The sequence below is a fragment of the Neolamprologus brichardi genome, chromosome 13 (genome assembly GCF_056152115.1).
Source record: "Neolamprologus brichardi isolate AB-2024 chromosome 13, ASM5615211v1, whole genome shotgun sequence".
In the NCBI taxonomy this organism is placed as follows: domain Eukaryota; kingdom Metazoa; phylum Chordata; class Actinopteri; order Cichliformes; family Cichlidae; genus Neolamprologus; species Neolamprologus brichardi.
This window is the reverse complement of record NC_142116.1, coordinates 30,382,438-30,401,657: the sequence shown is the minus strand read 5'-3', so window position 1 is coordinate 30,401,657 and position 19,220 is coordinate 30,382,438. Positions and strand designations below refer to the sequence as shown.

The 19,220-nt window shown below is 39.8% G+C and overlaps 1 protein-coding gene across 1 annotated transcript; it reads left to right on the top strand.

Moving 5' to 3' along the window:
- Positions 1-4,440: 4,440 nt before the first annotated feature.
- Positions 4,441-12,338, top strand: LOC102785648 (uncharacterized). Its single transcript, XM_087849812.1, has 6 exons — positions 4,441-4,571; positions 9,107-9,276; positions 10,663-10,722; positions 10,896-11,043; positions 11,149-11,258; positions 11,490-12,338. The coding sequence occupies exons 1-6, from the start codon at positions 4,532-4,534 to the stop codon at positions 11,796-11,798; spliced, it is 837 nt and encodes a 278-aa protein (XP_087705938.1). The 5' UTR covers positions 4,441-4,531; the 3' UTR covers positions 11,799-12,338.
- The last annotated feature ends 6,882 nt before the right edge of the window (positions 12,339-19,220 follow it).

The window sequence follows — 19,220 nt, the reverse complement described above, 5'->3', positions numbered from 1 at the left end:
TGACAGCAGTATACCCAACACAAACCTCCTCAGACTCCACAAAATTGAAATTTCTCTTCATCACGTCATCCTGCCTGTATGTTGTTGAAACAGAGGCGAATGGATCCTCAATCTGGTCAAAGACTGCCAAAACATCTTTTTCAAGTCCACTTCCATGATGCTGCTGGAAAACCTTTTGTACCTGACTTCTCAGATTATTGACCAACGATGCCTGATACTGTTGTAATGCTGCAACGACATCATTCACACCACTCTGAAAAAAAAAACAGAAAGAACAAACGGCATCTCAGTTGTTTGCTATTAAAAGAGATTTATTTTTAGCGAATAGACAACTTATAATGTAAGGACTAGTAACTTACGTAGCTCTGCAACCAAAAAACTGCATAGAATTATTTTTAAAATTCATCTCGGATTTCTTGCAAAACTCAAATTTTTAGATTAATTAAGATTTTCCTTTTTAAACTGAGACTAAGAGTTAGGTGGCGGAGGAAGGCTTGGGATGGGAGCAACCCTGAAAAGGATAGGCGGAGGCGAATGGATGGAAGGCTGGGGACTATGACTGCCTTAGGTAAACTGGAAAGTTGGAGGCACATACAAGTGATGCTCAGTTTTCCATAGTTACTATTAGGATAATCACAATGAATTAAAGGCTGTTACAGTTTAGGGAAAATTGTTAATAATGGTGAGAAAAAAAACATAAATATAGCCACATGTTAAAATAATCATTCTAAATTTTTATGAGCACAAACCTGTGACGATGTTTCTCTCTTGCAGTCAATACAAGAGCTGTTGCTTGTCTGGTAAGAACATCGTGGCAGGAGTCATCCTTCAGAAAAGAGAAATAAATATAGGAGTGTAATAAACTGGTAAAATGTTTTATCAAAAGAAGTTGTTATTGTTCAGTAGTGATAGACTCACCATAGATTGGGATGATGCTACTCCATCTGCAAACCCGCTTGGACAAGCTGCTGAAATGTTTGGAGTCGAGGTATCATTGTTGGTCTGGGATGGAACAAGGGGCCTTTGCGAGATATGGGCGCCATCATCGAAGCCAGAGTACAATGTCTTATTACTGTCAAAAGTACCAAAATGTTCCGGGCACACTCTGTCTGGATCATGCTGTATTGTGTTTTGCTCAATCACTGCATCTTCTCCTGAGTTCAATCTGGTGTCTACAGCCGCATCCATTGTTGGCTGGTTTTCGACCACTGGATCAGTCCTGTAGGCCCTAGTGATGGGTCGTTTGCGAACGGAATGGCTCTTAGAGCCGGCTCTTTGAAGTGAACGACGCGAGCCGGCTCCTTATTGGGAGCCGTGAGGTTTTTTTTTTTTTTTTTTTTTTTTCTCTCACCCTCTCTCTCGCCCTTTTTTCCGCTAAACTCCGCATGCGCGGCCTGTACTTTGCGCTGGGCAGAGGGGGGAGGGGCGTTAGTTACACTCGCAGTAGCACAGGAACCAAGCCAGAGAGAAAGAGAGCGAGGGACAACAACGTCACATTAGAAAGGTATAGTAATCATGCGCTATTTTCAGTTGCAGATGATAAAGGATTCAGAAATCATGCAGGCCCATATGACAGAGAATGTGCATCTTCTTTTTGTTTTAATATTTTAATTTATATTTAATTGTGTTGTGGTTTGCAGTGTTTTGTGTTGTTTCACGTTAAATTTGTTTAAAAGGAAAAAGATGAAAATTTAAATAGTTAAAAGTTTAAAATGTAAATAGTTGTTTTTTGTATTATATGATTTATTTATTACATTTTATGTGGAGTGAATAAATAAAGTATATTTATGGTGGACCTTAGAGACAAAGCACGTACAAACTCCAAAACACGTACAAACTCCTAAGCATGTACAAACTCCAAAACGCGTAAAAACTCCAAAACACGTAAAAACTCAGAAGCACGTACAAACTCAGAAGCACGTACAAACTCCAAAACACGTAAAAACTCAGAAGCACGTACAAACTCCAAAACACGTACAAAAGACAACAGAAGTGCTCCAGGTTTCTTGGGCCCAGTGTTGAGCTTTTGTTACCTAGTGGCTACACAAGCCAGGAAGTATCAACAACCGGATTTGGTGTGTGGTAGTAACAGGTAAATGAACTTTTTTTAAAAAAATTATTTGAATAAATATGAGTGCTTGTCTATAAATACACAAACAATACACACATGTTTTCAATTGTGTAATTTAAGTGATCTGGGTAGCTCTGTTTTGGAAGTTCAGTAAACGCTAGAAATGTGTTTTGGAGTTTGTATATGCTTTAGAGTTTGTACGTGCTTTGTCTCTAGGGGCCATATATAAACATATATAAATAAAACCACTTTTTTTACATTAGTAATTCCTTTTCTGCATAATTTTATATTATTGTTAATGATTAAATAATTAAAGCAAAAAAACAACCTGAAGATCCGGTTCGGAGCCGAAAGAGCCGGCTCTTTTTAGTGAGCCGAGCCGAAAGAGCCGGATCTCTAAAAAGAGCCGGAAATCCCATCACTAGTAGGCCCACATGTTACTCAGACTTCTGTTCTCTGCTGATGAGGGTTCCCTCCTAGAACTGCAATTGAGATTAGTTGATTAATTGACTAGTTAAAAACATTTATTACAAGCTACACTGATAATTTCTAAATAATTATATTCTGCATTTGATAATTTACTCTAAAATATGTATGTTTTCAGACTGAGTTTAATAAATTTATACTAATTTAATGCTGATTGATATTTGGCAGCGTAACTGTAGTTTAAAAGCTTTAAAAATCCTCAAAAACCTAAACCTGGAAAGCTGAACTAAAGAACACAGGAAACATGGAAAATGTTGCAAAAACCTTACAACCTGGAGCAAGGAGCATGAGACATGAAAACCTGAGGGAGGGAACACAGATGACACAGAGGAGAAAATGCAGACAATTCGACAAAGAACAGAGGGAAGCACACACTAAATATACACACATACAGGGAAACGATGAATTGGCAGACAGGTATGAAACACAGCTGACACTAATCAGATAAGAAGAGACCAGGGGGAAGCGAAACAGAATACACTGATGCAGGGCATGGGACTATCAAAGTAAAACAGGAATAAACATGAACATCAAACCAGGGATACTTGACTCAAGACAAGGGAGGCACGGAGAACACCTAAACACTGGAAATAATTAACAAATAACCAGGAAACTAACTGAAACAATGACTATTAATAAACACAAACAACCAAGGAGACTCTGGACCATGACAATTGGTTTATTTAAAACAAAAGTTTAAAAAAAATGAAAAATGCTGTTTTCTCTATTAGGAGAAATTAAACACTCATTCTTTATAAATAGATAGCATTGATGTGGATCATAAGGAATTAGCATCAACATATCTACTGTTAAGCTGTAAAAACAAGTAGGCATCTAACATGAATACTTTATATGATTATTTACAAAGATATCAAAGTATATAGTCAGTCTCACCTTACAGATTTTTGTGTCCTAGTCGATCTGCTGCATCGTCCATTGCCAAGGTGGTCAGAGTGTGTTCGACGAATGTGATACCAAAATGAATTGTAAACACGATATTCTTTGACACATCCATCTATGCCACAAACTACACGGAAATCTGGACTATGGCTATGGGCAGAATTAATATAAAAGATCACTGGCCCAGAAGATCACTGGCTGCTCTCTGCCCAGCCTGGAGGCCATTGCAAACTCTCGGTACCTCAGCAGAGCTGGCAATATCATTAAGGACTACTCTCACCCCAGTAATCAACTGTTTGAACTATTACCGTCAGGCCGACGGTACAGGTCACATAAAACCAGGGCAAACAGATTCAGGGATAGCTTCTTTCCCAGAGCTATCACCGTAGTAAATAAGCACAAAACAACTGAGCCTGCTTAACTATACCATACTTGCCACTGTCACTATATTATGCTGCTATTCATACTATCATTATATGAATGTTGCTATTCTGTATATATCGTACTTATTATTGTCTGAGTACTTCGGTTGTTTTATTGTACTTTTTATATTTTATCTTTATATTTATTATTGCATTTTGCACCAAGGGAGTGGCACTCCAATTTCGTTGTACCTTGTACAATGACAATAAAGGCTATTCAATAATATGACTCAGTAAGGATTTGAGGGTCAGACCCACAAAAACGAAGCAGATAACACAGCGCCAAATCATTTTTGTTTTACTGGTCTGTGAACCGTTTTTCCCATAAAGCTAAGATGACCAGGATTATTCCATTAAGGGGTAGGAATGGCTATCCTAATTCGGTGCCTTATAACAACTGTAGTAAGTAATAGTACCCACATGTCAGTATTTACTGAATATAATCTAACTAAATAGTCAAATCTTTAAATATATATAATTTTATTGATATAAAAGAGCGAATTAAACCATTTCTGTACACAACCCCATACTACTGAGTTGGTACAGTCCAGCTTTGCGCCTCTAGCTTCGAGCCTCAAGTTTGGATTGCAGGATTAGTAATATTTTGGGGTCCGGGATACAGTGGTACAGTGTGAAGAAATTAAGGCACGCTATGGAGAAACTGGACGAAATAACAATTGCCACCCTGAAAGGTATGTGATTGTTTTGTTTTTTCTATGTTTTGTGTTCTGCTATGTTGCATGTTAAGTCGCTAGCATGGCAGGCTATACCGGTTGTTAGCTTAGCTTGTGCGGTTAGCTTAGTTGCATTAGCATATTTAAATATGCTAGTGCTATTAGTTTCAGTGTCTGTGAATTTATTCAACAACTGTGCAAAGTGCCATAATTTAATGTCAGTTTTACAGAAATTGTGGGAGTTTCAAATTTCCATTAGTGAAGTTATTTCATTATATACTTTAGCACAGGAAGTTTAAAAAAAAAAAGACATTTATATGTATACACGTATATAATTAATGTATCACAAATATATTACTTTTTCCAGTCAATGGGTGGAAGGTAATTTAGAACCTGAGGAGCAGTCAGGAGGGAAGATAATGGAATAGAGAATTGTTTTTAAATGGTAAATATTAAATTATGTTTCTTATGTATCCTGTGTGTGTCATGATCAGGCTGTGTGCAGGCAGGAGAGGACCCAAACGCAAACTCACGGGAAAACAGGACTGAACTCAAAATACAGCTTTATTGCTGACAGAGGATAAAGGCGATACAAAATAATATGAAACTAAACTGGGAAGTACTAAGGAACTGACTCACGAGGAAACACACGGAGGGGCACACAGTCATGAGGGAGAACGCGACACAGAACTGAGGGAGACGCAGACATAAATACTAGGGGTGCAACGATACTCGTATCGATATCGAACCGTTCGATACAGTGCTTTCGGTTCGGTACGCATATGTATCGAACAATACAACATTTTTAATTTATTTTATCAACTTTCCTTCTGACGATGCTGTCTGTGTTGAGCGCTCAGTGGATCTGCGCTCGACAGTGCAGCCTAGGCGGAGTAGTCGAACACAGATTCACTGAGCGCAGGGCAAGCTAGCTAGACAGAAGTTAAGCTCGTTGCAACATGGCAAATTGAACCTCCCCCACCCTCATTCAGATCTGGCGTTTGGAACTATTTTGGTTTTCATGTGATGTATGACCCTGAAGGTAAGCGTGTCATGGACAAAAGTAAAACAGTATGTTGGATGTGCCAGCAATGCTCAATTGGTGGGAACTAGTGTGTTAGCGCAGTTAGCTCGTTAATGTGTTGACGTCTTCCAGCCCCACTCATGAGGCGATCCGCGGTAGCTCGTTAACGGAGATTTGCCGTGTTGTGACCTTAACGTCATTTCAGATTAACGCTGACAGCACTAGTGGGAACACAACCAATATGACTGCACATTTACTCCGACATCATCCTAGTGCAAAGACAAGTGGAAGCAGACAAAAACAAGCACGCATGCTACAAACTTTACCCGAGTCATTTAGACAGCCGTTAGCACATTATTCTCCTTATGGGGACCTGATATGTTTAACATGCTGCTGAGAATATAGCCCAGAAGAAGCGTATAGTATAGCTTTTATTTTGGAAAGAGACATTTCTCCATAATAAACTCTCTTTTCCAAAGATGAGTGATTCCTCAATCAGATACAGGGCTCGCAAAATCGCTAGCCCGACGTCCTGGGGCTTTTTTCCAGTCGGGCTACCAAAATCTATCTCTGCCCTGCCCGTCGGCCTATCGTAGGAAGGAAAAATATATGTCAATGCTTTTGCATTCTTTCGGAAATGTAGCTGGGTAATTATGTCATTGGCATCGGCCACTGTCAATATGTGACATACTGAAATCGCGTTTGAATTTGCGCTTGTTTTTTGCTTTTCACTTTGCAATCGCGTGAACTGTGTATAGAAAGCGACAGTACTGATTGGTGAGTGATGATAATTTGCGCACCAATTCCTCTGACGTCGTCTTATCAATCGTTAGCTTACTATGCAAACATGACAAGTGAAATCTCCCGCAGCTTAAACATGTGAGAGGTTGATCGCGCAGAGAATCGCTGAGCGTTATGTTAGTGCATGTGTAAAAGCAGCAGGATATATATTTTAGTTCTGCTGAGCCAAATAAGACAGGTCAGGGTGAAGAAGTGACAAAACGGAAAGGTTATGACAAATCAGACTATAAGGCAAAAAGAAAGTGCAGCTTTATGGTTTCATGGACAAAAGAATTTCTGTGGCTGCAATATGACGAGCTAAATAACCAGGGCTGCACATAAGTGGTCCGCAGGTGCGCATTCACTGTCAAAATAAAAACCCGCACAAGATAAGAAGTTGTAACGCGTGTTTGCGTACATAAGATTTTCAGGAGGAGGACAGACATTTGTTTAGAACTCTTAAAGATGTCGAAGAAGCTCCTTTAAGCAATTACTGTGATGTTCCTCCACCTCCAAAGAAATGTCAGAAGGTGTCCGAACCACAAAAGAAGCGCGTATTCTCGGAAAAGTGGTTGCAGGAGGTGAGCTGGCTTCAAACAAATGATGAACGCACAGAGATGTGGTGCAGAATGTGCCGTGAAAATTTAATAAATGACAAATTAATAAAAAGGCATGAACATTTTTTTTGTATCGAAAAAATATCGAACCGTGACACCAAAGTATCGAACCGAACCGAACCGTGAATTTTGTGTATCGTTGCACCCCTAATAAATACACAGAGGGTTAATGAGGGAAGTGGGAGCACACGGGGAACACAGGTGACACTGATAATCATAACAAGACACGGCAGGAGTAAATGCAACACTGATGGGAGACTGTCAAAGTAAAACAGGAAGTACACAGAGGTTCAGACAGGAGGAGAGAGGGCACGGACATAATGGGCTGGGGAAAACATGGAATAAAACACAAGGAGGGGAAACAAGGGTTCACAGATACACAGAGGGGCACACAGGGGGCAACCAAATAAGGAACATCTTAACTAAACAACCTAGGAACCAAGGCAAAAATAAAGAACAAAATACAAAACACACGAAAACTAAGAATACTGGGCCAACATGGCCCAGGACCATGACAGTGTGTTTAGTTTTGTTTAGTTTAGTTTAATTATTTATATAGCACATTTAATTACAACAAGAGCGTTGACCAAAGTGCTGTACAAGAATACAACATACATAATAAAATAACTGTACAAGAATACAACATACCTAATAAAACAACTTAGAGTATTAAAAGCAAACACCAAATATGAATTAACAAATAACTCTCATGCTGTATTAAAAGCCAGTAAATAAAAATGCGTTTTAAGATAAGATTTAAAAAGATTGACAGTGGGAGCCTGTCTGATGTGTAGGGGTAAATTATTCCACAGCTTAGGCGCTACGACTGCAAATGCTCGATCACCTCTATGAACCAGCCTCGACCTTGGTACAGCTAAAAGCAAAAGATCACTTGATCTAAGAGATCTAAGGGGGGTATAAGTCTGCATGAGTTCAGATAAATACCCGGGAGCCTGTCCATTCAGGGCTTTGTAAGTCAACAATAAAATTTTAAAATTAATTCTGAAGCGGACAGGGAGCCAATGAAGGGAGGCAAGTACCGGGGAAATGTGTTCGCATCTTTTAGTACGTGTCAGAAGACGAGCTGCAGCATTCTAGACCAACTGCAGCCTTGCCAGGCAGGTCTGGCTAACTCCAGCATATAAGGAATTACAGTAGTCCAGCTGGGATATAATGAAAGCATGAATCGCTCGTTCAAAGTTTTTAAAAGATAAAAATGATCTCACCTTAGATAAAAGCCTCAGTTTGAAGAAAGACCGCTGTACGACTGAGCTAATTTGTTTTTCAAAGGTGAAATTGCTGTCAAATATAACCCCTAAATTTTTGGCATGTGATTTGACAAAAGGCTCAAGACTGAGCAGGTTAAAATTAGAAGTGTTGGGATTGCCGCTTGGTCCAAAAATTATCACTTTGGTTTTGTTCTCATTGAAGTTAAGGAAATTAGAGGCCATCCAGGATTTAACTTCATCGAGACACTGAAGTAAGGGATCTAGTGAGGCAGAACTATTTCCCTTCAGGTGAAGATAGATCTGAGTATCATCGGCATACGAATGAAAACAAATGTTATATTTTCTAAAAATTAGACCTAAAGGCAGCATATAAATGGAGAACAATATTGGCCCCAGTATAGATCCCTGGGGAACACCACAAGTAAGGGGAGCTGAGGAAGAGATAAAATCGCCAAAGCTCACAGAGAAGGTCCTGTCAGACAGGTATGACCTGAACCACTCTAATGGGGTGCCCTTTACGCCACAATGCTCCAACCGTGTGATTAAAACGCTGTGGTCAACAGTATCGAAGGCAGCGGTCAGATCTAAAAGCAGAAGCACAGCTGAGTCACCTGAGTCAGTGGCTAATAAAAGATCATTAAGAACTTTTAAAAGCGCAGTTTCTGTGCTATGAAGAGTTTTAAAACCAGACTGAAACCTCTCAAGAACATTGTGTCCATTTACAAAAGATTGCAGCTGAACAAATACAATCTTTTCCAAAATTTTCGACAGGAAGGGGAGCTTTGAAATAGGCCTGAAGTTAGTGAGGACGGAGGAGTCAAGTGTGTTACCCAAGCAAAGCTGTCAGCTGGCTTGCACATGAGGATAATGCAATGTAGTGATAATTGGAAACTCCTATTGCAGAAGCAAATGTTGGAGAAGACATGCTCTCATCACTTTCACGAGAAGACATCAAAGATCGGTTTCCTGGTCCTGAACATTTCCTCAGACGTCGGGCTCTATGGCTTGCAGTGCACAAATGTGAAGAAGTAAGTTCTGTCCTATCGCTGTGTGACAAAACTGAGAACACACCAGTTTGTTTTATGCAGTTTCAAGCAATTCCACCAATATTCACTTAACAGACAGTAGAAGAGATGTTGATCATCTTCTTTAGTTTTGATTTAAATCAAGTGGCCTACACATTTATTAAATATACATATTTTTTATTGTTCAACACTTTACTGATATTTTGTTGTACTTTCTTTCATGTTTACAGACCTAAAGTTCTTGTGCAATTTTATGTGAAATTAGCGCTATGTACACTCTATTTTAGAACAAGATTGCTGCTGAAAAAACGCTAACAACCACTGGAGATGGTGACTTCTCCAGAGAGGAACCCAGCACATCTAAGTTTGTGACTATGTCCAACCCGGAGTACATAGTCTTCACAGACAGTGAACGTGAGCAAGCTCGACGTTCCTACTTTGAAAAGAAGCGGCTGGGGACAGAGTGGGCTGAACCTTTGTCAAAGGAACTCTTTTGTCGACTCGTAAGAAACAAACAAACAAACATGATTTCGATAGCAAGAGCGGCTGAGGACTCCAGATACCCCAGCAAACATGAGGTTGATGCCATGGCAAAGCAATTGATGGAGTACTACCCAATGCTTAAAGAACCGTGTGGTGAGTGGGTAAGTAGCATTTGCTCAATACCACTCTGTGTTAATCATGAGTGATGTATCTTATCATCTTTTAATTTTTACCGTTTGTACCTGTTAGGAGCATGTTGCTAAAAAGCTAATGAAGACTCTCCAATATCAAAAGTCCAAGGAAGGGCAAAAAACCTCCTGCAAAGAAGCCAAGAAAGGATGGGAATGAAAGCGTTGCAAAAAGTGACAGCAGTGAAGAGTCCAGTGCATCAACTATTATTCTAGATAAATCACCAGTTAGATCCATGGGCACCCCAGTGCACCACCAGGATGGCAGTGATGAAGAATGCAAGTATAATATAATACACCCTCTTATTACACCCTGAGTGTAAATGTGGTTTGGACGATACCTTTTTTTTTTCTTAAAAATTCTGCTAACAATGGAACGCAACTACTTAAATGTTTATCTTGGAATCTTTGCGTTCCATTTAATAGTGACAACTTTACAGGATGAATGAACAATTTTAAGATAGGTGGTTAGTTAATTTGTTGATCTAATTTACAGATATATTTTGGTATTTTTGTTTTATTGTTTTGCACCAATAACAGATATATAAAGCCTTACTGTGGCAATAAATGATTTACACATCTCTGCTCTGTGTGTTTAGCTGGTTCAGCTGACTTCTTTGACAGCCAGAAAACCCAGGCAAGACACTACAAGACACTTCAAGAAATATACAAGACCAAAAAAACGAACAAAGCTGCTGTTACCCAACTGCTGAACCTGGAGTTTGAGTCTAGAAGACAATTCATTAACTCTGATGCTATAAAGGAGCAGGACAGAGCAGTGAAGATACTAGAGGCATATCCTTGTTTCAGAGAACTGGATCATGTAAGCAGCACTTATTTCTTTTAGCCATCCTGTTATTCCTTTGGGGACATTTTGATATGATTTTCAAATTTCTTAAATACTGGCCCTTGTGTTTAAATTGTTATCACTTGTTGTCAAGACCACACACAGAGCTAGATAGATCTCTTAGTTGGGTTTCTGTCTGTATTTTTCAGGTCCTTGATGAGCTGCGGAGAATTATTCAACCATGCAACTTGAAATACATTTCTGAGATGAAGGATAGATGGGAAATCTTCTACTCGAAGGTGCAGTTTTATGGTGCCATGAAGAAAGTTATGAAGCCGCCAAAAACATTGGAGGGAGGTAATGCCACAATATCTTGATCTGTCTACGTTTATGCTTTACAGATTACATTATTTGCAATGCTTAATGGTGTTGCCCTGTCTTATTTTTCTTTTTTCAAACCAGTGGAACATGCAGCAGCTGTGTTCAGAGCCCTTCCCATGCTTTTCACTTCCAGCACAGTACCACCTAAGAAGCTGGGCATCTGTAGTGAGGCTTTTTTCCATGTCCTAAAGGTAAGGCTGCAATATTCTATGTGTATATATTGTTGTATTTTGCAGTTACTCATGTTTTCATTTTATATATTTTACTGTGGAGTCAGTCAAATATTCTTAAAGTTCAGATCACCATAATATGTTGATGTTAATAAAACCTACAAAAAAATTGATCTATTTTAAACTGTAATGCAACTCAAAAATTGTGTTTCTTACGGTCTTGTTCTAATCCTCTTTTTTTCTGTCATGTAGACTTCAGAAGACCCTGAAGGCTACCTGCGTCAGCGACCCCTGGCTTGTCCAGTTCTGCTTGTCTCTGAAGGCAACTGCATGATAGCTGTTGGAACCACACCGGTGAGCACCTTTGACCGGAAGGATCTTAATGAGGGACTGCTCTATCTGATGGCATATTACTATGCCCTCCACCTCACATATCCAAAGTGCATTTGCACACTGTTGTCTGTCTTGCAAACTGAAATACTCAAAGACTCCATCCATGACCGAGATTCAACCCCCTCTTACAGGAAGGCGCTTGGTGAGTGGAAGTCATTCATTGAGTGAGTCTCTCAGATGACAGACTCCATCTGCCTTGTTTATCAGACTCAGTGTTAGTCAGTGAGGTTGTTGTTTTTTTCTCTAGAAAAGTTGTTCAAATGTAAAACACATGTTTGTTTGTGTGGTCGTTAAACTTGTTCTACTAAAAAGTTATGTAATATAAGATTTGAAATAGTGATTGTTTTAAGCTTCAGCAAAATGTATTTTTGATACCAGCCATGAGTATGTTATACTGTTATTATTGATGTTGAGAGTATCTGGAATATGCACTTCTTATATTGGCCATGTTACACAGTACCCTGCTGAAATGTAGGTAATTTTAGACATGATTCTCCTGGAACAGACCTCAGTGAGTTACTGACCGATTGCTGTGTCAATAAAAGCGCAAAACTAAGAGTGCTTTTGCTGTCTTAATTTAAGATGAATTCCCTTATTTTTAGTAGCTTTTTGAAGAAATGGTGTCTTATTCTCAGGAATTTTTGCTGATTATTGTTCTCAGAGTCGAAACATAATTCTTATACTTAGCTCAATCAAGAAAGAAACAATTCAGTTTTAAGAAAATTTGTCCTATAGTAAGTTTTTTTTTATGTGAAAAATCTCAATTAAGGTGTAGAATCTTAAAGTAAGCAAATAATTCTTGAAAACAGCTTGTTCGAGAAAGCATGATACTCATTTTAGGTACAGATTTTCTAAATATCAAAGTGTCTTTCCTTATAAGTCACATTTTCTTCAATTAAGCATACATTTTAGACAATTTGGTCTAGTTAAAAGACATATGGCAGTTAGATTAATTTGCTAGTCTTAAGAATTCTAGTCAAGCAACTTTTGCTTACCCCATTGGCAGATTTTTTTCCTCAAAACAATTAAATTTTGTCAGATTTAAGAATATTTGGCTTGTTTCAAGTATAGCTGTTTTTTCAGTGTAGGCTTTTGTTACCTAGTGGCTACACAAGCCAGGAAGTATCAGTGACTGGATTTGGTGTGTGGTAGTAACAGGTAAATGAACATTTTTTTTAAATTATTTGAATATATATGAGTGCTTGTGTATAAATACACAAACAATACACATATGCGTTCAATTGTGTAATTTAAGTGATCTAGGTAGCTCTGTTTTGGAAGGTCAGTTAATGCTAGAAATGTGTTTTGGAGTTAGTACATGCTTTAGACTTTGGAACATATATAAGTAAAACCACGTTTGTTTGTTTCTACATTAGTAATCCCTTTTGCGCATAATTTTATATTGTTGTTAACAATAAATCAATTAAAGCAACAAAACAACCTGAAGAGCCGGTTGGGAGCCAAAAGAGCCGGCTCTTTTAAGTGAGCCGAGCCGAAAGAGCCGGAAATCCCATCACTAACGCCGTCGGTGCTGAAAGCCGACATATCACAGCTTCTAAAGCTGCAGGTTTTGTCACTCTCCGAACCAAAATTCACTGAACCAGCAGCAAAAGAAGATCAAAGCTACGCTTCATGTTTGATAAATATCATGCTCTCTAACTTTCGCTGTTTTGTTTCCACCACAATAAAATCACACTTCCTGCACAGCTCTCTCTCACTCTCAGTGTACTTCAAGAACAGTTTCCCATCTCCAATCTCTGTTTTCTGCATTATTTGTTTGCTTATTATGCACAAGTCATGTACAGTGCTGTCAGCCGCTGTTGTTTATTTGTTTTTGTTTTTTTCAAAATTGACCTCTGATAAGAAAGCCTAATTTCTGCTGTTAAATACCAAAGAAATTTAAACTTTTTAAGATTAGAACTTGTATGTCTGTGAAGGTTCTCAGTCATCCAGGTCATCGTAGTCAAAGGAGCTTGGAAAGAAAAGCGTCTGGACTTCTTTAAGTTGCTTGAAGACGTTTCACCTCTCATCCGAGAAGCTTCTTCAGTTCTAAGGTCAAATGGTGGAGAGTCCCAGATATAAACCTAGTGGGAGTATCCCACCACAGAGGGACAAAAGGACCCCCTGATGATCCTCTAATCGCCTGCGCCAAGGTGTGAAACTGGGTGTGGGTCCCAATCAGCCAGAGTTTCGGGTGAGCTCATTGTGAAAACCTGGCCCCACCTTATCATGCGAATTCCTGAGGTACTCAAAACATGCGGTTATCCTAAATGGGCGTTCTTAAAGTCAGCAAAGAGGCACAGAAAAGAAGATCAGACACCAGCGAGGGAGGATAAGAAGGACAGACGCAACAACATTGTCATCCCCTATGTAGCTGGTGTATCAGAAAAACAGAAAAAATTTCTCCAAGCACGACATTCCGGTGTACTTCAGACCCATCAACACACTCAGACACAAATTGGTTCACCCGAAAGACAAAACTCCAAAACACAGACTTAACAATGTGGTGTTTGCTGTACAGCAGCGAGGAATGCCCAGACCTCGACATTGGAGAGACCAAACAGCCACTTCACAAGCGCATGGCACAACACAGAAGAGCCACCTCCACAGGACAAGACTCAGCTGTCCATCTGCATCTAAAGGTCAAAGGTCACTCTTTCGAGGATGCCAATGTTCACATTTTGGACAGAGAGGACAGATGGTTTGAAAGAGGAGTAAAAGAAGCATCTATGTCCACTGTGAGCGACCATCTTTGAACAGAGGCGGTGGTTTACGACACCAACTCTCTGCCATCTATAATCCAGTTTTGAGTTCCCTCCCCAGACGCCTTAACGCCCACTCACATCCTGGGCCATCTGACCTCAGGAATTCGCATAATAAGGTGGGGCCAGGTTTCACAATGAACTCACCCGAAACCCTGGCTGATTGTGACCCACACCCAGTTTCACACCTTAGCTCGTGTGATTAGAGGATCATCAGGGGGTCCTTTTGTCCCTCTGTGGGGGGAAACTCCCACTAGGTTTATATCTGGGACTCTCCACCATTTGACCTTAGAACTGAAGAAGCTTCTCGGATGAAGGTGAAACGTCTTCAAGCAACTTAAAGAAGTCCAGACGCTTTTCTTGGCAAGCTCCTTTGATTAGAATTTATATCAAATTGCAAAACTCTTAGCCGTATCTGTAATTTAACCTCTTTAACTTTGCTCTGCTTCACTTCAGCAGCATTAGGTGATGTTTATATGGTGATTCCTGGTTTTCTTCAGGTTTTGATGTACTGCAAAATATTTTTAAGGTTATCTGCTGTAAGGCCAGGACAATCTCCTTCATGTTTTTCAGTTACTTTGACACAAAGGCATCTGCTGTGATGCTCACACTTCTAATGAAGTTTCACAAGTGTCAGTACTGATAAATGATCAGAATTATAATATATTTTCCTACTGTGTGAGGCAAAATTTCCCCGATTCGAATTGAATCAGGACATTGTGAATCGGAATCGACTCTATTATAGAAATCAGTGATGATACCCAGCCCTATTCATCACCTCCTCGGTCTCCTCCTATCTTTCCCCTTTTGCCCATCTTTCGCTGTTCTTTCTCTTACCAAACGGCTTCATGGAGCATGAGTCCCATCCCGTTCTTTCTCTGTCTCTCTGTGACCTTTCATTGGCCTCGTAGCCAATATCCTGTACCTGGTATGTGTGGCACAACTCTCCAATTACCCCTAGAGTGATGCAAAATTTTAAGGTGGGCCCCATTTTTAGGGACATCACAGATAATCAGATTCGTCCTATCACTGCCAGCAATAATACACAGGTGTCTATCTCTCAGAGACAGAAAAGAGACACACTACCAATTAGGAGTTGGAGATTTAATGCATCATTACTTACAGAACAAGATTTCCTTAATTATTTGAAAAAGGTGTATGGACTCATTTAGAAAACAATGACCTGCCAGGAATATCACAATGTATTCTTTGGGGAGCTAGTGCAAAGGCTACGTTTGGAGAACTTTGAACATAGCAACATATTTGGAAATTTCCTTGCTAACCAGTTAAAACTTACAGCTATTTATTATATAAACAATTCGACTAGGAACATTACTCATGATCCGCAAAAAATAAAACAATCTTTTAAACACTTATACAAAGCTTTATACTTATTACATCTGTAAACACGAACTCTGCTATCATTAGCCTACATCTTAAACCAGGTAAAGACCCCACACTCCCATCCAGCTACCACCCAATCTCACTCATAAATGTAGACATTAAAATAATCTGCAAAGCCCTTGCCAGAAAATTAGAAAAAAAATCACTTCTTTCATAATAATAATAATAATAATAATAATAATAATAATAGTAATAATAATAACTTTATTTATAAAGTGCTCTCAGACAAAGTGCTGTACAGCTATTTGAAAATAAAGAGATAAATAAATAAAAGTGATGCATAGCAATATAAGTTAAAAACACAATAACAAGTTAAAAATAATGGATTGGATTTCTATAGCGCTTTTCAAGGCACCCAAAGCGCTTTACAATGCCACTATTCATTCACTCTCACATTCACACACTGGTGGAGGCAAGCTACGGTTGTAGCCACAGCTGCCCTGGGGCAGACTGACAGAAGCGAGGCTGCCATATCGCGCCATCGGCCCCTCTGGCCAACACCAGTAGGCGGTAGGGTAAAGTGTCTTGCCCAAGGACACAACGACCAGGACAGATAGCCCGGGGATCGAACCGGCGACCTTCCGGTTACAGATACGCTTCCCAACCCCCTGAGCCACAGTCGCCCCCAATAAAATAAAAACAATAAAAATAAAAAAAAAACCCTAAAAGGCAAAGAATTAAGACATGTTAGATATGGTGAACAAGAGGGTCTTCAACTTAGCTTTAAAAACCTCCACAGAGCATGCCTGCCTAATATCTTGAGGGAAGCTGTTCCACAAAAATGGGGCACGAAAAGAAAAAGCGTGTACCTGGATAGTTTCTTTTCTGGCTCTAGGAACCTTTAAAAGGCCAGAATCCTGGGATCGGAGAGCATGGGATAGAACATAAGGGTGCAAAAGATCAGAGAGTTATGAAAGTGCAAAACCATTTAAAGCCTTGTATGTGAGCAGCAAGACCTTAAAATCTGCAATTATCCGAAAACCAGCCCCTAATTGCAGATAGACACAATTCTAATTTAGACACTTCAGCACAATTTCCAATGGTTAAAGGAACATAAAGCTGCAGGTCATCAGCATAACAAGGAAAAGTTACATTAAAAGAACGTAATAGAACACCAAGAGGCAGCAGATACAGAGAAAACAACAATGGGCCAAGTACAGAGCCTTGAGGCACCCCATGCTCCACTGCACAGATCTCGAAGAGATCATTTTTGAAACTAACAGTCGGAGACCTCCCAGACAAGTAAAAACTCAGCCATGATAAAACATTTCCTGTAACTCCAATAAAATGTTCAAGCCTATCCAATAACATACAGGGATGCACAGTGTCAAACGCAGCACTTAGATCCAGCAGTAATAAAACCAAAGTGCGATCGTTGTCTGCATTTACCAGCAGATCATTTACCACTTTGACTAAAGCTGTTTCTGTGGAGTGATTTGGTCTAATAGCAGACTGAAATGGTTCAAACAGATTGTTAGTTGACAAATGCTCAGTGAGCTGCTTAAAAACAACTTTTTCATAGACCTTAGACAAAAAAGACAGATGTGAGATGGGTCTATAGTTTGCAGCCATGTCAACATCCAGTCTAGGCTTTTTCAAGATTGGTACTACCACAGCTGATTTACAACATTCAGGGAAGACTCCGGTCGTCAGTGAAGTATTTAAAAGAAACAGAATGTAGGGTCCTAATACTGACCACAGTTCCTTTTAGTGACGGTAAATTTGATTCTTTTTACTGAATCGAGTTTTAATGAGTCACTCACCAAAGTGAATCGGGTTTTTTGAGTCATTTGATTCACTGAGTCAGTCGACCAGAGAGTGCAAAAATGTACATTTTCAATCAAACTTAATTTGTTTCTCTTTTCATGTAAATCCTACTGCTAAGATGAGTGATTCTAAAAGAAAACAACTATTTTATAGAGCAAAAAAGACCAAAGACATTTCTAAAATTGGGCAATTTCCTATCAAAATTGCTTAATAAACATTTATTTTGTTTATTTTTATTTTATTAGTATTTTCCTTAAATGTGTCAAATATATATTTTCTCATCTAAATGTCCACTGAGCTGTGAGCCAGGGGGCGGTAATGCGCCTTAACATTGGTTGCCAACCAAGAAGAAGAAGAAGCTGTGAGCCAGGAGGGAGGGGGTTAGTGAGTCCTGAGTGATTCGTTGACCCTCTCCCTCAGCACAGGAGGGAGGGGGTGAGTAGCTCAAATGTGCTGTTAGCATGTTAGCAGAGCGATGCTACTGTGAACTGAGGAGCTATTGTCTTGATGTGAGCTTCTACTCAGGGTTTTTTCTTCCAGTTCAGAGCAGAAATTTTTTTGTTAAGATACTGGATGTTGTGTTTTTCTCCACAATTTTAATTATAAGCTAGATACATTGCTGCTAACAGCAACAGGGATGAGTCAGTGAGTCAGTTGGGCTTGTGAATCATGATTCATGAGTCAGTAAAGTGATTCTCGAGTATTGAACGATTCGTTCATGATTCGCGCATCACTAGTTCCCTTATGGCCCAGGTTGGTAGAGGATCTAAAGAACAGGTTGTAGAACGAGCTGCATTTACAATCGTAGTTAATCCAGACAGGGAAGTAACCTTGAAGTCACAGAACACTTTATCAGCACCAACAGGCAAAGCAGCTGAGTAGTCTGACGAACTGCTCAAGGAGGGAGTAATCTGATTCCTAAGTGTTTCAGCCCTGTCTCTGAAAAACATAAGAAAGTTATGAGCTGTCAAATTTGAAGAGGAGAGAGTTGACTTACTCTCTGTAAGTTGCGACACTGTTGAATAAAAGTTTTGAGTTATGCTTATCAGTCATGATTTGAGAAATAATTTGCTTTCGCTGCAGCCATCGATGATTGAAAAAAAGACGAGTCTTTCCAAGCCTGGAGAAATACTTCAAGTCTGGAAGATCGCCAGCGACGCTCTGCTTTTCTATAATTTCTTCTCAAATTCAAGAGCTCCTCACCTGCATACCTACCTAATAGTAGGGAACCATAGCCTTGCTGGCATGGAAGGAGATCCAGGCTCCAGAAATCTAGAGGCCCTCCAGAGCAAAAGAGCCCAAGGAGGACCACTGAAGGGGCTGTCACGCCACCCTCCTAGAAAAGAGCTGAGGAGAGCCCCAGATGGGGCAGTCACCTGGCAGGCACTGTGCAGAAGTCACAGAAAGCTGTGACGGTGTGCCCACAGGCTCCGCCAGCAGCCGGCTACGCCAGAGCAGACACACCCCCCGGGCCCAGAGACCCGAGGGTCCCCCCACCACCCGGAAGGGGCCCGACTAAGCCATGGCTGGTTCTTGTAGAGCGCTATTCTGATCTGAGTACTCAAAGCAATTGATGACAAACATTTGACTTTTTTGTCAAAAGAGCAGCTGAATAAGAAAAATAAATGAATGTGAATGGATTTATTTGTGTACAAAT

Coding starts and splice junctions, on each gene's coding strand:
- LOC102785648 (XM_087849812.1), top strand. CDS start 4,532: ATGGAGAAACTGGACGAAATAACAATTGCCACCCTGAAAG. Junction 10,723..10,895: donor GTTTCAGAGAACTGGATCAT/GTAAGCAGCACT, acceptor TGTATTTTTCAG/GTCCTTGATGAGCTGCGGAG. Junction 11,259..11,489: donor CTTTTTTCCATGTCCTAAAG/GTAAGGCTGCAA, acceptor TCTGTCATGTAG/ACTTCAGAAGACCCTGAAGG.